Raw genomic sequence first — 14,465 nt, forward strand, 5'->3', positions numbered from 1 at the left:
CAGTAAGAAAGCAAGGCTTTGCCTACAGGCTCGGGAATTTGTCTTTTCCCATAAAGAAGCTGCAAGCATTGAGGAAGAGGCTGTCGATGGTCCAGTTTTTCCTCCTTTTACTCTTCTCTTTCTGTCTATGTAATGTCAATCTGGAACAGTTCGACCAGCCTGAGAGAGACATAGATAGAAAAAACAGACAGTCCAAGCTAACAAGAGCCAGATTCTAGTTGAAGAGCCAAATAGATTTCATTGCACAATAATTTAGTTTGTTTGCTAAATTGCCAGGTAATCATCAGACTCAACATCAAATTGTCCTCCCCATATCTGTTTTGTCCTTAGTGGGTACAATAATTGACATCACCCCCTCTCTTCTAGGTCCAAATGGCATAGATATGTCCACAACCATACAGTGTCGTGGCCCTGCTGTTCAGCAGATAACTCAGATAAACACTCTGTATAATTGTAGTGAGCAGAATAGCATCTCAGAATTCAGAACATGTCAAACCTTGAGGCGAATGGGCTACAACAGCAGAAGACCATGTTGGGCACTTAACTGCCATTAGGACCATAGTGTTCCAAATAAAGTGCTTGGTGAGTGTATGGTGTTTTCACACTTGAGTCATACTTAAAATACTAAGCTCAGACCCCTTAAAGCGGACCAAAAAGTTTGCATTCACACTGTCTGTCTGAAAGTGGGCTCAGATCTCTTTTTGGTCCACTTTACCTGTTACAGGGTCTCAGTCCATTTTCCATTCACACTGTATTATTTTTGTGTAACCCCCTGACCCTAACTCTATTCCAAAAGGAATGTACCATGGCATGTTTTCTTCACAGATGAAGCAATCCCAAAAAGCATTGCAATGAATGAAAAAAAAAAGCATTATAATCATCACAGAGTCACGATCATCATAATGATAAATTAAATCAATACCCCTGTCAGTCCAGGGGGGACGTGGATTCAACTTAGCCAGGAATGTCCCACTTTTGTGTCTTGGTAACGGTAGCTTTGCATTGCAGACAGCTTCTCTTACACTGCTAGGAGAAGAGCTGATATACAAGTTCAAGTAAGGAAACATGGCATTCCTTTTACCCCAGTCGTCTTCAGCTAGTGCTACATGATAGCTTTTAGTTGTAGTCTGGTTCAGCTTTATACTTGCTGGAAGGAATAGCATGAGTCACTCTGACAAAAGAGTAATTGACACTTGTGTAGTGTTTTATTGCTTTTTACCAGATTGCAATAGTTGGTTTACTGTACCACAATGATCCCATAATGTCATCACTGGATGACCGCAGAGTGGATTCTGCTTATTTTACACACCCCATTCTGGTGCATGAGCTCGGCTGAAGCACATCAAACACTTCAGACTTTCACATAGAGCCTAGATTGGCCTACAGTGTTCCCCACCTTGGTAATGTGTTCTGTCTCTCTCAAAAGTAAAAAAGAATGGATAGAAGCATCGAAAGAAAACAGAAGGAAAAAAATCACCAGTATTGCTATTTAAAATCCAGACGGGAACTGTAAACACCGTTATAACACTATCCCTCTGGTCTCGCTTTCAGATCCTCTGAAAACAGCAGTGTAAACAAGCGACACTGCAAGAAAAGAAAAACAGCACAGGCCCGGGCAATGAGGCTGATCTATAGAGGAGAAGCAGAAGGGTCCTGTCTAAACACTGGCTCTTATTAAATACGGTGTGACGTTAAAGTGCAGGGGGAGAGGTCAGGGTTATGCAAACACTGCACACGGGCAGCGGCCTAACGGAAACAAACGGTTCTCTCCACCTTCCTGCTCAGAAGAATGAAAACCAGTTCTCATTAGGAATGGACATTTTGGTTATTTAGTCTATTCGAGTACTCGACAGATAAATCAACAGTACTCGAATATGTTTGTGCTATCTTGCTAAATGTTTTGATAGATAGTGTATGTACAAATACATCAGACAGGTCTTATTGCTTTTCCAGCGAGTAACGTTTTAGATGGCATGTTATGTTGAAAGACCTGTCTCAAGACCCCTGAATTATATTCTATTCAGGTGCACTCTGTCTACCTGTTTTGAAAAGGAAGATCGTGTGTATGGCTTTCTCATTGTTGTCACCATCATCATGTACAATGTTTACTGACTGCAAGGTATTGCCATAGCAATCACAAAACTAAAAAATGATGCCCCATTTTGACTCGTTTGTTTATAGTTGTTACGAAATTTTGATCCGTGTGAAAAATTGTCAAGTGTACGGTAACAAACAGCATGGTGAGATGGCTGATTGTGGCTGGGCAAATGAGCCTAGAGTAAAAAATGTTGTGCTCATTCTCTCTTGCTTATCCTTCCTTCTTGCAGTTTTTTCTCGTGTCGTTCTCAATTTTAAGGTTCCATCAACATGTTCCCCATCTGTCTAGTGACTCATTGTAGTTCCCAGAATTTTTTTTATTTTTTCAAAGTCCTTTTTATGTAATATGCATCATTGCAAAAAAATGCTGCTCCACAAAAAAACATTTAGTTGCTGTAGCGATTGTTCTATCTAAAACCCTTTCCTTCTGAGCTGCACAGATAGTCCGGTCTTAAGTGTGACTACACAGGAATTCTGAATAAACCTCTTGGCTTTCCAGCACCCACCATCTCAATGTCTGGTGGCCAAAAAAAGAATAGGTAAAAAAATCTGGGGGACGATACTTGTGGAAACAATGCTCCAAACCCTGGAGCTTCACCTTCCATTGATACTCCAGAAAGGCCCGTTTGTATTTCTAAATTAAGTTTCTGCCTCCTTTTATGGGCCTTCGTGTTCCTGAGCTCGCTGTGTAAAAGGCCTTTTGAAAGCAGTTTTAACACACAATTGGATTACAGCAAAGCACTTGGTGAGAAAGCGGCGGGTTGGGGCTGAGGACCTGCGAGAAGTACAGATGGTTTAGCGCATGCATAATGAAACAGACCAGGCGGTGTGTTCGTGTGTGTGTGCCTCCTGCCTCCCCCTCCCCCAAAGCCCTCAGTCTGGCCTGGGAGAGGAAGAGTTGGGGTGGTTGATGTGAGAGAAAGAGAGAGAGAGAGGCAGGCCAGGGGGATAACGCTCCAGCCCATCCTGCCTCCTGCAGCAAGCCAGTCCTTATGATCTAATTAGGGAATCACCTCAGCAACTAATTCTTGGAGTGCTATGACATTACATCCACGCTCCTACCAGTGTGTGTGATCTGGCTGCACTCAGTGAAAGCTTGTTAATCACTCTACAATGTATGTAAGGATCTAGATAAAACCTGAGCTGTCTCAATTAGTCCAACCTTGTTTCAAGTAAAGTTCAGGTTTTCCACATGCCACTTCAAATTTTGGCATCGATACAGTATGCAGGTACTACCTGGGTGCAGTCCACTTTTTCAAAGTATACACTGGCGGCCAAAAGTTTGGAATAAAGTACAGATTTTGCTCTTATGTAAAGAAATTGGTACTTTTAATCACCAAAGTGGCATTCAACTGATCACAATGTATAGTCAGGACATTAATAACGTGAAAAATTACTATTACAATTTGAATTTTTTTTTTTTTAGAACTTCTTAAACTACTTCAAAGTGTTCTCATCAAAAAATCCTCCACTTGCAGCAATGACAGCTTTGCAGATCCTTGGCATTCCAGCTGTCAGTTTGTCCAGATACTCAGGTGACATTTCACCCCACGCTTCCTGTAGCACTTGCCATAGATGTGGCTGTCTTGTCGGGCACTTCTCACACACTTTACAGTCTAGCTGATCCTACAAAAGCTCAATGGGGTTAAGATCCATAACACTCTTTTCCAATTATCTGTTGTCCAATGTCTGTGTTTCTTTGCCCTCTCTAACATTTTCTTTTTATTTTTCTGTTTTAAAAGTGGCTTTTTCTTTGCAGTTCTTCCCATAAGGCCTGCACCCCTGAGTCTTCTCTTTACTGTTGTACATGAAACTGGTGTTGAGCGGGTAGAATTCAATGAAGCTGTCAGCTGAGGACATGTGAGGTGTCTATTTCTCAAACTAGAGACTCTGATGTACTTAACCTCTTGTTTAGTTGTACATTTGGGCCTTCCACATCTCTTCCTGTCCTTGTTAGAGCCAGCTGTCCTTTGTCTTTGAAGACTGTTGTGTCCACCTTTGTATGAAATCTTCAGTTTTTTTGGCAATTTCAAGCATTTTAAAGCCTTCATTCCTCAAAACAATGATTGACTGACAGGTGTCTTGTGAAAGCTGTTTCTTTTTTGCCATTTTTGACCTAATATTGACCTTAAGACATGCCAGTCTATTGCATACTGTGGCAACTCAAAAACAAACACAAAGACAATGTTAAGCTTCATTTAACGAACCAAATAGCTTTCAACTGTGTTTGATATAATGGCAAGTGATTTTCTAGTACCAAATTAGCAATTTAGCATGATTACTCAAGGATAAGATGTTGGAATGATGGCTGCTGTCTAGATTTGATCAAAAATGACTTTTTTCAAATACTGATGGTGCTGTTTTTTACATCAGTAATGTCCTGACTATACTTTGTGATCAGCTGAATGCCACTTTGGTGAATTAAAGTACCAATTTCCTTACAAAACAGCAAAATCTGTACATTATTCCAAACTTTTTGCCACAAGTGTACCCTGGCCTTTACTAAATGAGACAGTCATCAAGACGCCCTGTCATTGGTTGGCATCTCCAGTTGTAGTTAGGGGAACTAGAGTCGGTGCTATCTTTTTGCATAACATTTCTCACTTAAACTTGTTCTAAGTGGAGTCAGGACTAGTGAGAACTTTTTGCATTACATTTCTCATCAAATAAATTACAGAGCGCTATGACAATGCTTCCAACTTCCTACCAGGCCACACACAGGACGGGTTGTTACGCTCGTTCTAAACGCATGTAAGCATCTAGAAGCAACATGAGCCATCTCAATTAGTCCAAGCTTGTTGTCAGTTACTAAACGACACAGTTGTCAAGACAACCTTTTATTGGTTGGTGTCTCCAGGCGAACTAGAGTCGGAACTAATGTGTGAACTTTTTGCATAATGTTTCTCACCGACTTATTCTCAGTGTGCTAAGACATTGCATCTTCATTCCTACCATTGTGTGTGATCTAGTGGATCTAGAAGCAACCTGTGTCATCTTAGTTAGTCCAGCTTAGTTATTAGTTACTAAACGAAGGTCTTCAAGATGCCCTTTCATTACACAGTGGCCATACGCAGTGCCGTCAATTGTGCAATAATGAATTCTGTTGTCGAATCGAGGCGGAATAACGCTTTTACTGAGTCACTCCAGGATCCTTTTCTTCTCCCACACCCAAGTGGCGTTCTCATCTTTTTGATGGTGTGAGAACAAAATTAGAGATAGGCAGGAACTATCCCTCCTCTGTCTTTCAGACCATGGCCCAAAGAGTGGCTTGTTATACACTTGTATAGAGGGTTTAGGCCCTGTGAATAGCCCTGTTTGTGCACGGTATTTAGTTGTTTGTTGTTTAGTGTCTTTTTTTATGTTGTTTATTTCAGGCGGGAGGGGGTTTTTTTTGTGTCCCTCGCTCTCTGAGGGCCCTCATCAGGGGGTAAATGCAGATGTAACACACAGAGTCTGGGTCTCACGCCTCATTTGCATATTTAATTAGCAATGTGCACTGTGTGGGAGAGCACTTGGTTTGCGGAGGGCAACTGGGAGAGTGTGTGAAAGTCTCGGCACACACACACAGCCACCCAGCACCCGGTCTCTGCCCCCTCGTTGCGCTTTCACATGTCTCTGGGCTGTTGCTGGGGGGGCATGCATATTATTATTATTTTTTTTATTTTTTTTGGCCCACTCTTCAGATTGCCTTTGTTTTAAACTGTTGATGCAGATGACAATGCTGAGCTGAACGCAAAGAAGGCCCTAAATTGTTTACTTTGTCTAGGAGCAGATGAAGGGGCTGGCCAAACCTTTTTTTTTTGGTGGGGGATACTTTCGTTGCACTTTCCCTCCTTTTATAAATGACATTTTCTGGTCTCATTTGAAGCTTGCACTTTTTCTGTTACTTAATTTTCCTTGATTTATTGATTATGAGCCATTGAACATCTTGATTAAGAGAGAGAAGCATTTCTGCAACTAATCTTTGTGTAATTCAACCTTGAATCGGCTTATTACTTTCCGTCTCATTCAGATATGTAAATTTTTCAGCAAATCTTCCCTTGTTGTGCTCCACACAAGTGCTACTTTAATCTAAAATCTGCCAGAAATGAAATTAAGATGTCTGACTGCTGTTTTGGTGGGATTCCATGAATCAGATCCTGATCACAAATTCACTAGCCCTGAGTCATTTCATACCATGCTTTTAGCTTTTTGTTTTGAGTGGATATAGGTAATATTTCTCCCAACTCAACTATTTGTTCTGCAGTGGGAAATCAATACTCACCTCGGCATCTAAATCATCTTAAAGGGTATGTTTCCTTACAATTTTTGGCAGTTGTAGAGGAGTTAAAGAGACGGGAGCAGGGCGAATCTTGCGAAAGTTCCTTTAACGTCTCAGCGCGAATCATTGCTATCACAACTAATGGCACCGTTAAAGAGCACTTCTTGGGAGAAATCGGAGCCCGTCAAATTTATAGGGCTTTTTTATGCAGTACACACAGGTCTGAAGGCTTTCTCTCTAGACTTATTTCCATAAGTGCTTTGGCTGCAAATAGCACACTCAGTGTGAATTCACATCCCAAGTCTCTCCGTCAGTCTGGCCTACCGAGCCACGTAACAAGAGGACACTGGCTAAACTACAATCAAGTCCTCTTTTCTGATAACTTTCCTTTGCTTCTGAGTACTAATTTAGTTTAAAATTTACAACATGCATATTAATGTATATTCAAACAAATTTGTAGTCTGTTTAATGTCCAGAAAGACAAGGAGCCTTTTTGTTGTTGTTGTTGTTGTTGTTGTTGTTGTTGTTATTGTTGTTGCATACAACCTTTGCATTTGTCTGATCGGCACTGTAAGTGTCTGGTTGTCTACCATGGCAGAGTCATCTCTATTGAACCGGTAATGCACTGGCCTCCTGTGTATACACATACCAGAGTAGGGTTTCACCTGCATGCCCAGCACAGGGTTAGAAACCAGACTGTATGGTTAGCACGCCTGCAGGTGATTCCCAGTGACTTTGGACTAGAAGTTTGCCATCTGCGACCTGAGTTTTGTGAAAATTCATGACACCTTGGCCACACAGAGGGTTGCGCAATGGGCAACTCATTTCAACAAGCTGTCAACAGCAAAAAGCAGAATCAATTTTGATGTGGTTTTATCTGTTATGAAACTGAGGTCTCACTTTCTGTCTCTCTCTCTTTGTGTTTCTCTTTCTACAGAAGCAGGGCAGTCTGAAAGTCCGAACCAGCCCAGTGAAGGTGACATCAAAGACCAGCCGGAAAATGGTGAGTCTGCCTACTTACATTTCCAGACAACACGACTTGACTGCCTCTTCTTTTAAACCCTTTATTTCACAGCTCTCTGGAAAACTTGATTCTGATTGGTCAGTTGTGCCATCCATCGTTCTGATATACAGTATCTGAATAACTATAGCGTGTAAAGTGATATAAGACCGTTTATCTGGGTATTGCGAGTCATCTTTACTACTTCTCGTATCACTTGTGATCTCTACAAGTAAACTAATAAAATCATTTAAACTCAACTCAATATTTCATGTTAATATATTTACTTATTTTCCATATAGTTGTGTAATAAGCGGGATAAGTCAGGTAGTCATTTTCGCAATATAAACATTAACAGAACTCTGACGCACACGGGAGGTGGAATTCAGCTGTTTCTGGATACTCCGCAGTCTCTTTTTTCTCACATAATAACATAATTTTTTATGCAAATCAATATTTCATGTTTGTTTGTTTATTTATTTATTTTAAATAGTCGTGTTATAAGTGGGATAATGAGCAGTGGTTCAAGTTCATCAGAACTCCGACGCACACCAGAGATTCATATGGATATTCATATGGAATTATCGATTCATATGGATATATTTAAGTTATAATGTCCCTTTTACTTACATATGAAAGAAATTATTTCCCAGGTTATATTTCCCAATTATACAGGGGACCTTTTAACTAGGTACATTATGAAAATATAAATGTTACTAATTACATTCTATTATTGGTCACATTTTTTCATGTATTATTTTGTGTTATATGTGTATTGTTTAATTGCATAATGTTTACTATTTACATGTATTTACATTGATTTGTTGAACACATGCTAAAACACGTACTGTCTCTTTAACAAAACTGGCTCAGTGGTAAAGACGCTGACTACCACACCTGGAGTTGTGAGTTCAAATCCAGGGCGTGATGAGTGCCTCCAGCCAGGTCTCCAAAGCAACCAAATTGGCCCGGTTGCTAGGGAGGTTAGAGTCACATGGGGTAACCTCCTCATGGTCGTTATAATGTGGTTCGCTCTTGGTGGGGCGCCGCAGAGAATAGCGTGAAGCCTCCACATGCGCTATGTCTCCGGGGTAATGCACTCAATAAGCCACGTGATAAGATGCATGGATTGACGGTCTCAGATGTGGAGGCAGCTGAGATTCGTCCTCCACCACCCAGATTGAGGAGAGTCACTACGCCACCACAAGGACTTGGGCATTGGGAATTGGGCATTCCAAAAAGGGGAGAAAATAAAAAAAGAATAATAACAAATAAATAAATAATAAAAAGACATATTCAGACATGTAAAAAGGACATATTCAGTGACAAATGGGCCACGTGGATCTTGTCTTTGGACATGCATTGCACAGAACAATGTTTACTTCCAACAAGCAGTGAAAGGAAGTGAAATCTCGCTGCTGGAATGCTCCACCACTATACTACACAATTACTGATGAGTGAAATCTAAACATTAACCGGCCAGTTTCCAAATATATAAATTTCGCCACATAGCAAGAATTTTGGTTGCAACTCCTGTCAGTTGAGCTGTGGTGCTCATGCCTGAAACGCAGGTTTAAACCCGGCTTACATTGTGTCCTTATCCAATTCCTCCTCTCTCTTCACATTATTTTTTTGTCTACTCTGTACTCTCTATCTCTCTCTCAATAAAATGGAGCCAAAAACTCTAAAAATATATAATACCAATGGGAAAAAAAATACTTTCTCCATAAATCATTAGTCAAACCATTCTTGCCTTTAATTCAGTGCAACAATTTAATTAAGAATTATTATGCAAACAATTTACACAGAAATGAGTTCTGTTCATTTTTCATGAATGAGGTGCATTGTCTCTCCGGTGAATAACTTCAGTTGTCGCTAGGTGAACTCAAGTCAGAACTAGTTTGCAAACTTTTTGCGTGACGTTACTCAGACAGGAAACTCCATGATTCTCTCTCTTCTCTGCAGTTCCCCACCAGAGGGTAGATCAGTGTGAGCAGTCCATTTGCGTAAGCCCAAGAGAGGTGATTACTCTTAATAGGATTTTACCCATGGACGTGTTCGCATAGACATGTGTAGATACAGTACAACTGGCCGGTTTCCAGTGTCTATGCTCGTCTATAGAATTGTTCGGCCCCTTTTAAAACAAAGAGCGGCAATTCCGCCAATTTTGTATCTGTTTACAAATTATTAGCAGACAATGAAAAAGTCTTCAGTGTTCTGGAAAACATAAACACAATGATTGAATGGAAACAGCCGCCTCTTTGCATGAGTTTAAATAGAGAATAATGTAAAAAAGTCCCATTTTATCCCCCCACAACCCCTTAGAGCTCAGTTACGTGTGTCTCTCAACACTGGATTATCAGGCATATTTTCCTCCTAATTTAAAGATTATCGCAGATGTGCGCGGCAGAGCCTGGGCTATTATTTCCACGCCCTTGTGTGTGACACCAACATTGCCCTGTTTACTCAGATTAGAGGATACAGATAGATGAGTGTGTTCATCTCTCTCTCTCATCCTGCATGTGATATTATCATGCTGCTGATATTATCTTTTCATCTCTCTCTCTCTCTCTTTCTCTCTCTCTCTCTCTCTCTCTCTCTCATTATTGAACTGAAGCTCACCCCTAACGTGTGCCTTCTGTGCAGACATAGGCCTCATATAATCACTCCACTAATGTTTTTTTATATATATATATTTTCTCTCCCATATAAACTATATCCATCTGGTATCTGTATCTGTTGGTCGTGATCTTCAGATTATTTCCACTTTTGATCCAAAGCAGTTCTTTTTACCCTGTTTTATTCTTTTTAATCCACAAAACTGGTCTCAGGTCAGCAGCTTTTGACTTCTGGCTCTAAGCAAGGTATCCAAGCTGTAGTTAAAGACAACTGACTTCTTTCACTGCCTCTTAAAGTGATAGTTCATCCAAAAATGAAAATTCTGCCATCATTTACTCACCTCTCAGGTAATTCCAAGCCCGTTTGACTTTTTTTCTTCATTGAAACTCAAAAGGAGATGTATACATGCTGCTCTTTTCAACACAGTGAAAATGAAAGGGGGTGAATGCTGTTGAGCTCCAAAAAATGACTGAAAAACATCATAAAAGTACCATGAAAGTGATTCATACAGCTTTGAATTCAAAGTCTTCTGAAGCCATACGATAGCTTTGTGTGAAGAACAGATTGAAAATTAAACTCATTTGCACATACTTAATTAAACTTGCTGCTAATGAGGAACATGACAGTCAGTGGCGTCAAGCATCATTGATGACACTTTTATGGTGGGGTTTTTTCTATTATTGGTGCTTGACAGCGTCCATTCCCATTCGTTTTGATTGTATAGGAAAAGACCAGCTTGGATATTCTACTTAAGTTGTCCTTTGGTGTTCTACAGAAGAAAATAATGACATGGGGGTGAGTAAATTGTCAGAATTTAAATGGTTGGGTGAACTAAGGGGCCATTCAAACAAATTCATTTTTCCCGTCCATCTGTGCAGTTTTTTTAATTGTTTTTCAATGTAAACACATGCTAGATAGACGTCTTTGACTGCTGCGCTGCATCTCGCTGTTCTTTCAGCATCACGTGCAGGAGTGGCACGTTTTTAGACACATTGTCAGAATGTACTATAAAGAACGTCAACTTTTAAAAGCATGTCTTTAGACACCTGTGTTCTGTTGTATTTATTGCCCTGCATCTAGCTTTTTTGGGGGGGGGGGGGTTTTCCCCTTTTTCTCCCAATTTGGAATGCCCAATTCCCAATGCGCTCTAAGTCCTTGTGGTCGCATAGTGATTCGCCTCAGTCCGGGTGGCGGAGGACGAATCCCAGTTGCCTCCGCGTCTGAGACAGTCAACCCACGCATCTTATCATGTGGCTTGTTGAGCGCGTTGCCACGGAGACATAGCGCGTGTGGAGGCTTCATGCCATCCACCGCGGCAACCACGCTCAATTCACCATGCACCCCACCGAGAACAAACCACATTATAGCGACCACGAGGAGGTTACCCCATGTGACTCTACCCTCCCTAGCAACCGGACCAATTTGGTTGCTTAGGAGACCTGGCTGGAGTCACTCAGCACGCCCTGGGATTCAAACTAGCGAACTAGCGAACTCCAGGGGTGGTAGCCAGCGTATTTTACCACTGAGCTACCCAGGCCCCCGCATCTAGCTTTTTTAAACACAAGAACGCGTTCAGTCAGAAAGGCCCCTAACGCTTTAAATACTGACAAACATAGTCAAACACCATCTCATAAAAAACTGTGGGTAACTCTGGTCTTTCAAATAACGCTTGTGGTTTACACATATGTAAACACACACAAACTTCCACCTTTTCCCTGTCACCGCCTCTATTTCTCCTTTTGTTTCTCTTCGTTTCTTTCTTTCTCTCATCCCTGATGCAGGAAAATATGACCAACTTTTTTCATGGCTTGTTTTTGCTGGTAAACCTTGACCCTTGTTCTCCATGCTACGTGCATTTTCACAAAAAAGGCTGCTGTCTTTCTGGGACGGGGCTGCCGTTGCACAATCCACAGTCTATTAGATAAGGCCAGAGGATATCCTCTCCTTTACAAACCCGAGAGAGAGAGGAGGTGAGAAGTCCATAACAGAGAGCGAAAGAAATTGGAAAAGAATGTGAGAGCGAAAAAGAGAGAGAGGCATTTAATCAGCACACAGTAAATACAGTAAAGCAATTTTTGGTGCGATAATGACATGTCAAGCAGTAATACTGTATGCTCTGTATAGTGCAGTGTGGCATGCTATAGTTCATCTAAAACTATTTTAAGCAACATTTTTTAGATTCTTCTAGTTTTATCATACAGTATATGTGCAATTTCATGACTTCATATTAATTGAGACACTATCTGAGTATTTATACTTACACAGAAATTCATTTGTCATACTGCAACACTAGAGTATTTAAAATCAAACATGAAATCAAAATAGACCCTATTTCCTTTATAATACTCATTCCTGGTTCTATTGTTTCATCAGTGCACATTACTTTAAAGATAAAACAAGTTTGTATTTTCATTATCTGTCTTTAAAATGTTATAACTTGCACCGCAGTTATAACTTCCTGAAAGATGTTTTGTAGGTATACATGTATGTAGTATATATAATTCCCAGATTTACAAGTAAAATGTGTTGCAAATTCCATTTCATGGTGACTTTTGCGTGCAAAACGACACAAGAAAAACCAAAAAGGTTTTTGAAAGAACTGGTTACCAGTCATAGCACCTAAAATCCCATGCACATTAAAAAATTCCAAGTTATTTGCCAACTAGCCAAATACAGTAAAACAGTTGTTTGCTGCCTCTCCTAAGGCCTGTATATACAGTCCATTGTAGATATGTATTGAAGTTTGAGTCGAGGCAATGTTCTTGTTGCTGTGCTGGAGGCTTGCTGAGGTCTCACTGCTGCTAAGAAAGTTGAACCCTGGCCCCTCCCTACGTGTATATATATGTGTGTGCAGAGCTACAGTGGACACAGCTGGGAGTGATTATCCATGTTGATATAGAAGCCCTGCCCCTTCCTTCGCCCCTGCCTCCCTATACGAGGCACTCATGGAAATGCCCTCAGTGAACTCCGGGTGCATATGCTCCCTATACTGGAATTCTAGTGATGAAGGCTCCTTCTCTCACCCTCTCGCTCTTTCTTCCTCCCATCGCTTTTTCTCAGTTCCATTGCGTCATTCCATCGTTTTCCAAGTAATTGTTTGCCACACTTCTGCTCTGTGTTATTGTTGTTTCACAGTATGTACAGCTGTGTGGAAACTTATGTCCAAATTCCTGTATTTCCACAGTATGTACTGCATTTGATGACGAACCGTTAAGAAAGTACATTCTTTTGGTAGGCAGGTGTATAGTATACATATATTCCAGGGCATACTACATCAGGGAATGTTGGCATTGTTTTTTTTTATATGTGTGTTTCTGGACATATGACATACTAATAACAATCACGAAAACAGTTTACTTTGTCTTGTTAAACAAGTACAGTATATCCACAGGGAACAACTTTCTTGGTACTTGCTGTGTTGTACTTGCACTTGAAAAGAGCTTTTCGACTTTTTCGTTTTTTAAGTTCAAAATCACGAACAAATCTACTCTGGTCTTGTTAAACAAGTACAATATATCTACAAAGGAACAACTTTCTTGGTACTTAGAAAACATTGGCGAACTGCGAGTCGGAAAGCTCTTTTCAAGTGTAATAGCACTTACACTTGAAAAGAGCTTTCTGACTTGCAGTTCACAAATGTTTTCTTTAAATGAATCGTGACATAAAAATCAACATTTCATCGATGTGAAAATCTTGGTACTTATAGGACTCACACTTGAAGAGAGCTTTCCGAGTTGCGGTTTGCCATCATTTTTTACGTTCAAAATAAAATATTTGGAATTGTAAAAATTCCGTAAAACATTTACTCTGGTCCTTTTAAACAAGTACAATATATCCTCAAGGAATAACTTTCTTGGAACTTTTAGCACTTACACTTGAAGAGAACTTTCCGACTCGCAGTTCGCCAACGTGTTCTTGAAATTAATCATGACATAAAAATTGACGTTTCATTGATATGAAAATTGAAAAAAATAAAATAATTTTGCTCTTGTGTTGTTAAATAATTACAATATATCCACAAGGAACAACTTTCTTGGTACTAAAAGGACTCACACTTGAGGAGAGCTTTCTGAGTCACGGTTTGCCGTAATTTTTTTAAGTTCAAAATAAAATTTTTGGTTTTGTTAAAATTGTGTTAAAAATTTACTCTGGTCCTTTTAAACAAGTACAATATATCCTCAAGGAACAACTATCTTGGTACTTTTAGTACTTACACTTGAAGAGAACTTTCTGACTAGCAGTTCGCCAACATTTCTTAGTTCAAAAAAGTGGGGGAAAAAATGTACTTTGGTTTTGTTAATTACAATATATCCACAAGGATATATCCACAAAATTTTAAGTTCAAAATTGAATTTTTGGTTTTGTTAAAATCACGTAAAAATGTACTCTGGCCCTTTTAAACAAATACAAAATATCCTCAAGGAACAACTGTTTTTCATGTACTGTTTGATTAAAGCATATTCGGACATCCTACACTGTAAAAAATGT

At 40.0% G+C, this 14,465-nt stretch overlaps 1 protein-coding gene across 9 annotated transcripts in view; it reads left to right on the forward strand.

Moving 5' to 3' along the window:
- The window catches only part of LOC127438980 (nuclear factor 1 A-type), a 219,189-nt gene that overhangs the window by 129,982 nt on the left and 74,742 nt on the right, over positions 1 to 14,465 (forward strand). For all 9 annotated transcript variants that reach the window (XM_051694943.1, XM_051694948.1, XM_051694945.1 and 6 more), the window contains exon 3: positions 7,296 to 7,361. In XM_051694943.1, the coding sequence (XP_051550903.1) occupies positions 7,296 to 7,361 (66 nt within the window). The remainder of the gene's footprint in view (positions 1 to 7,295; positions 7,362 to 14,465) is intronic.

The sequence above is a fragment of the Myxocyprinus asiaticus genome, chromosome 50 (genome assembly GCF_019703515.2).
Source record: "Myxocyprinus asiaticus isolate MX2 ecotype Aquarium Trade chromosome 50, UBuf_Myxa_2, whole genome shotgun sequence".
Lineage (NCBI taxonomy): Eukaryota > Metazoa > Chordata > Actinopteri > Cypriniformes > Catostomidae > Myxocyprinus > Myxocyprinus asiaticus.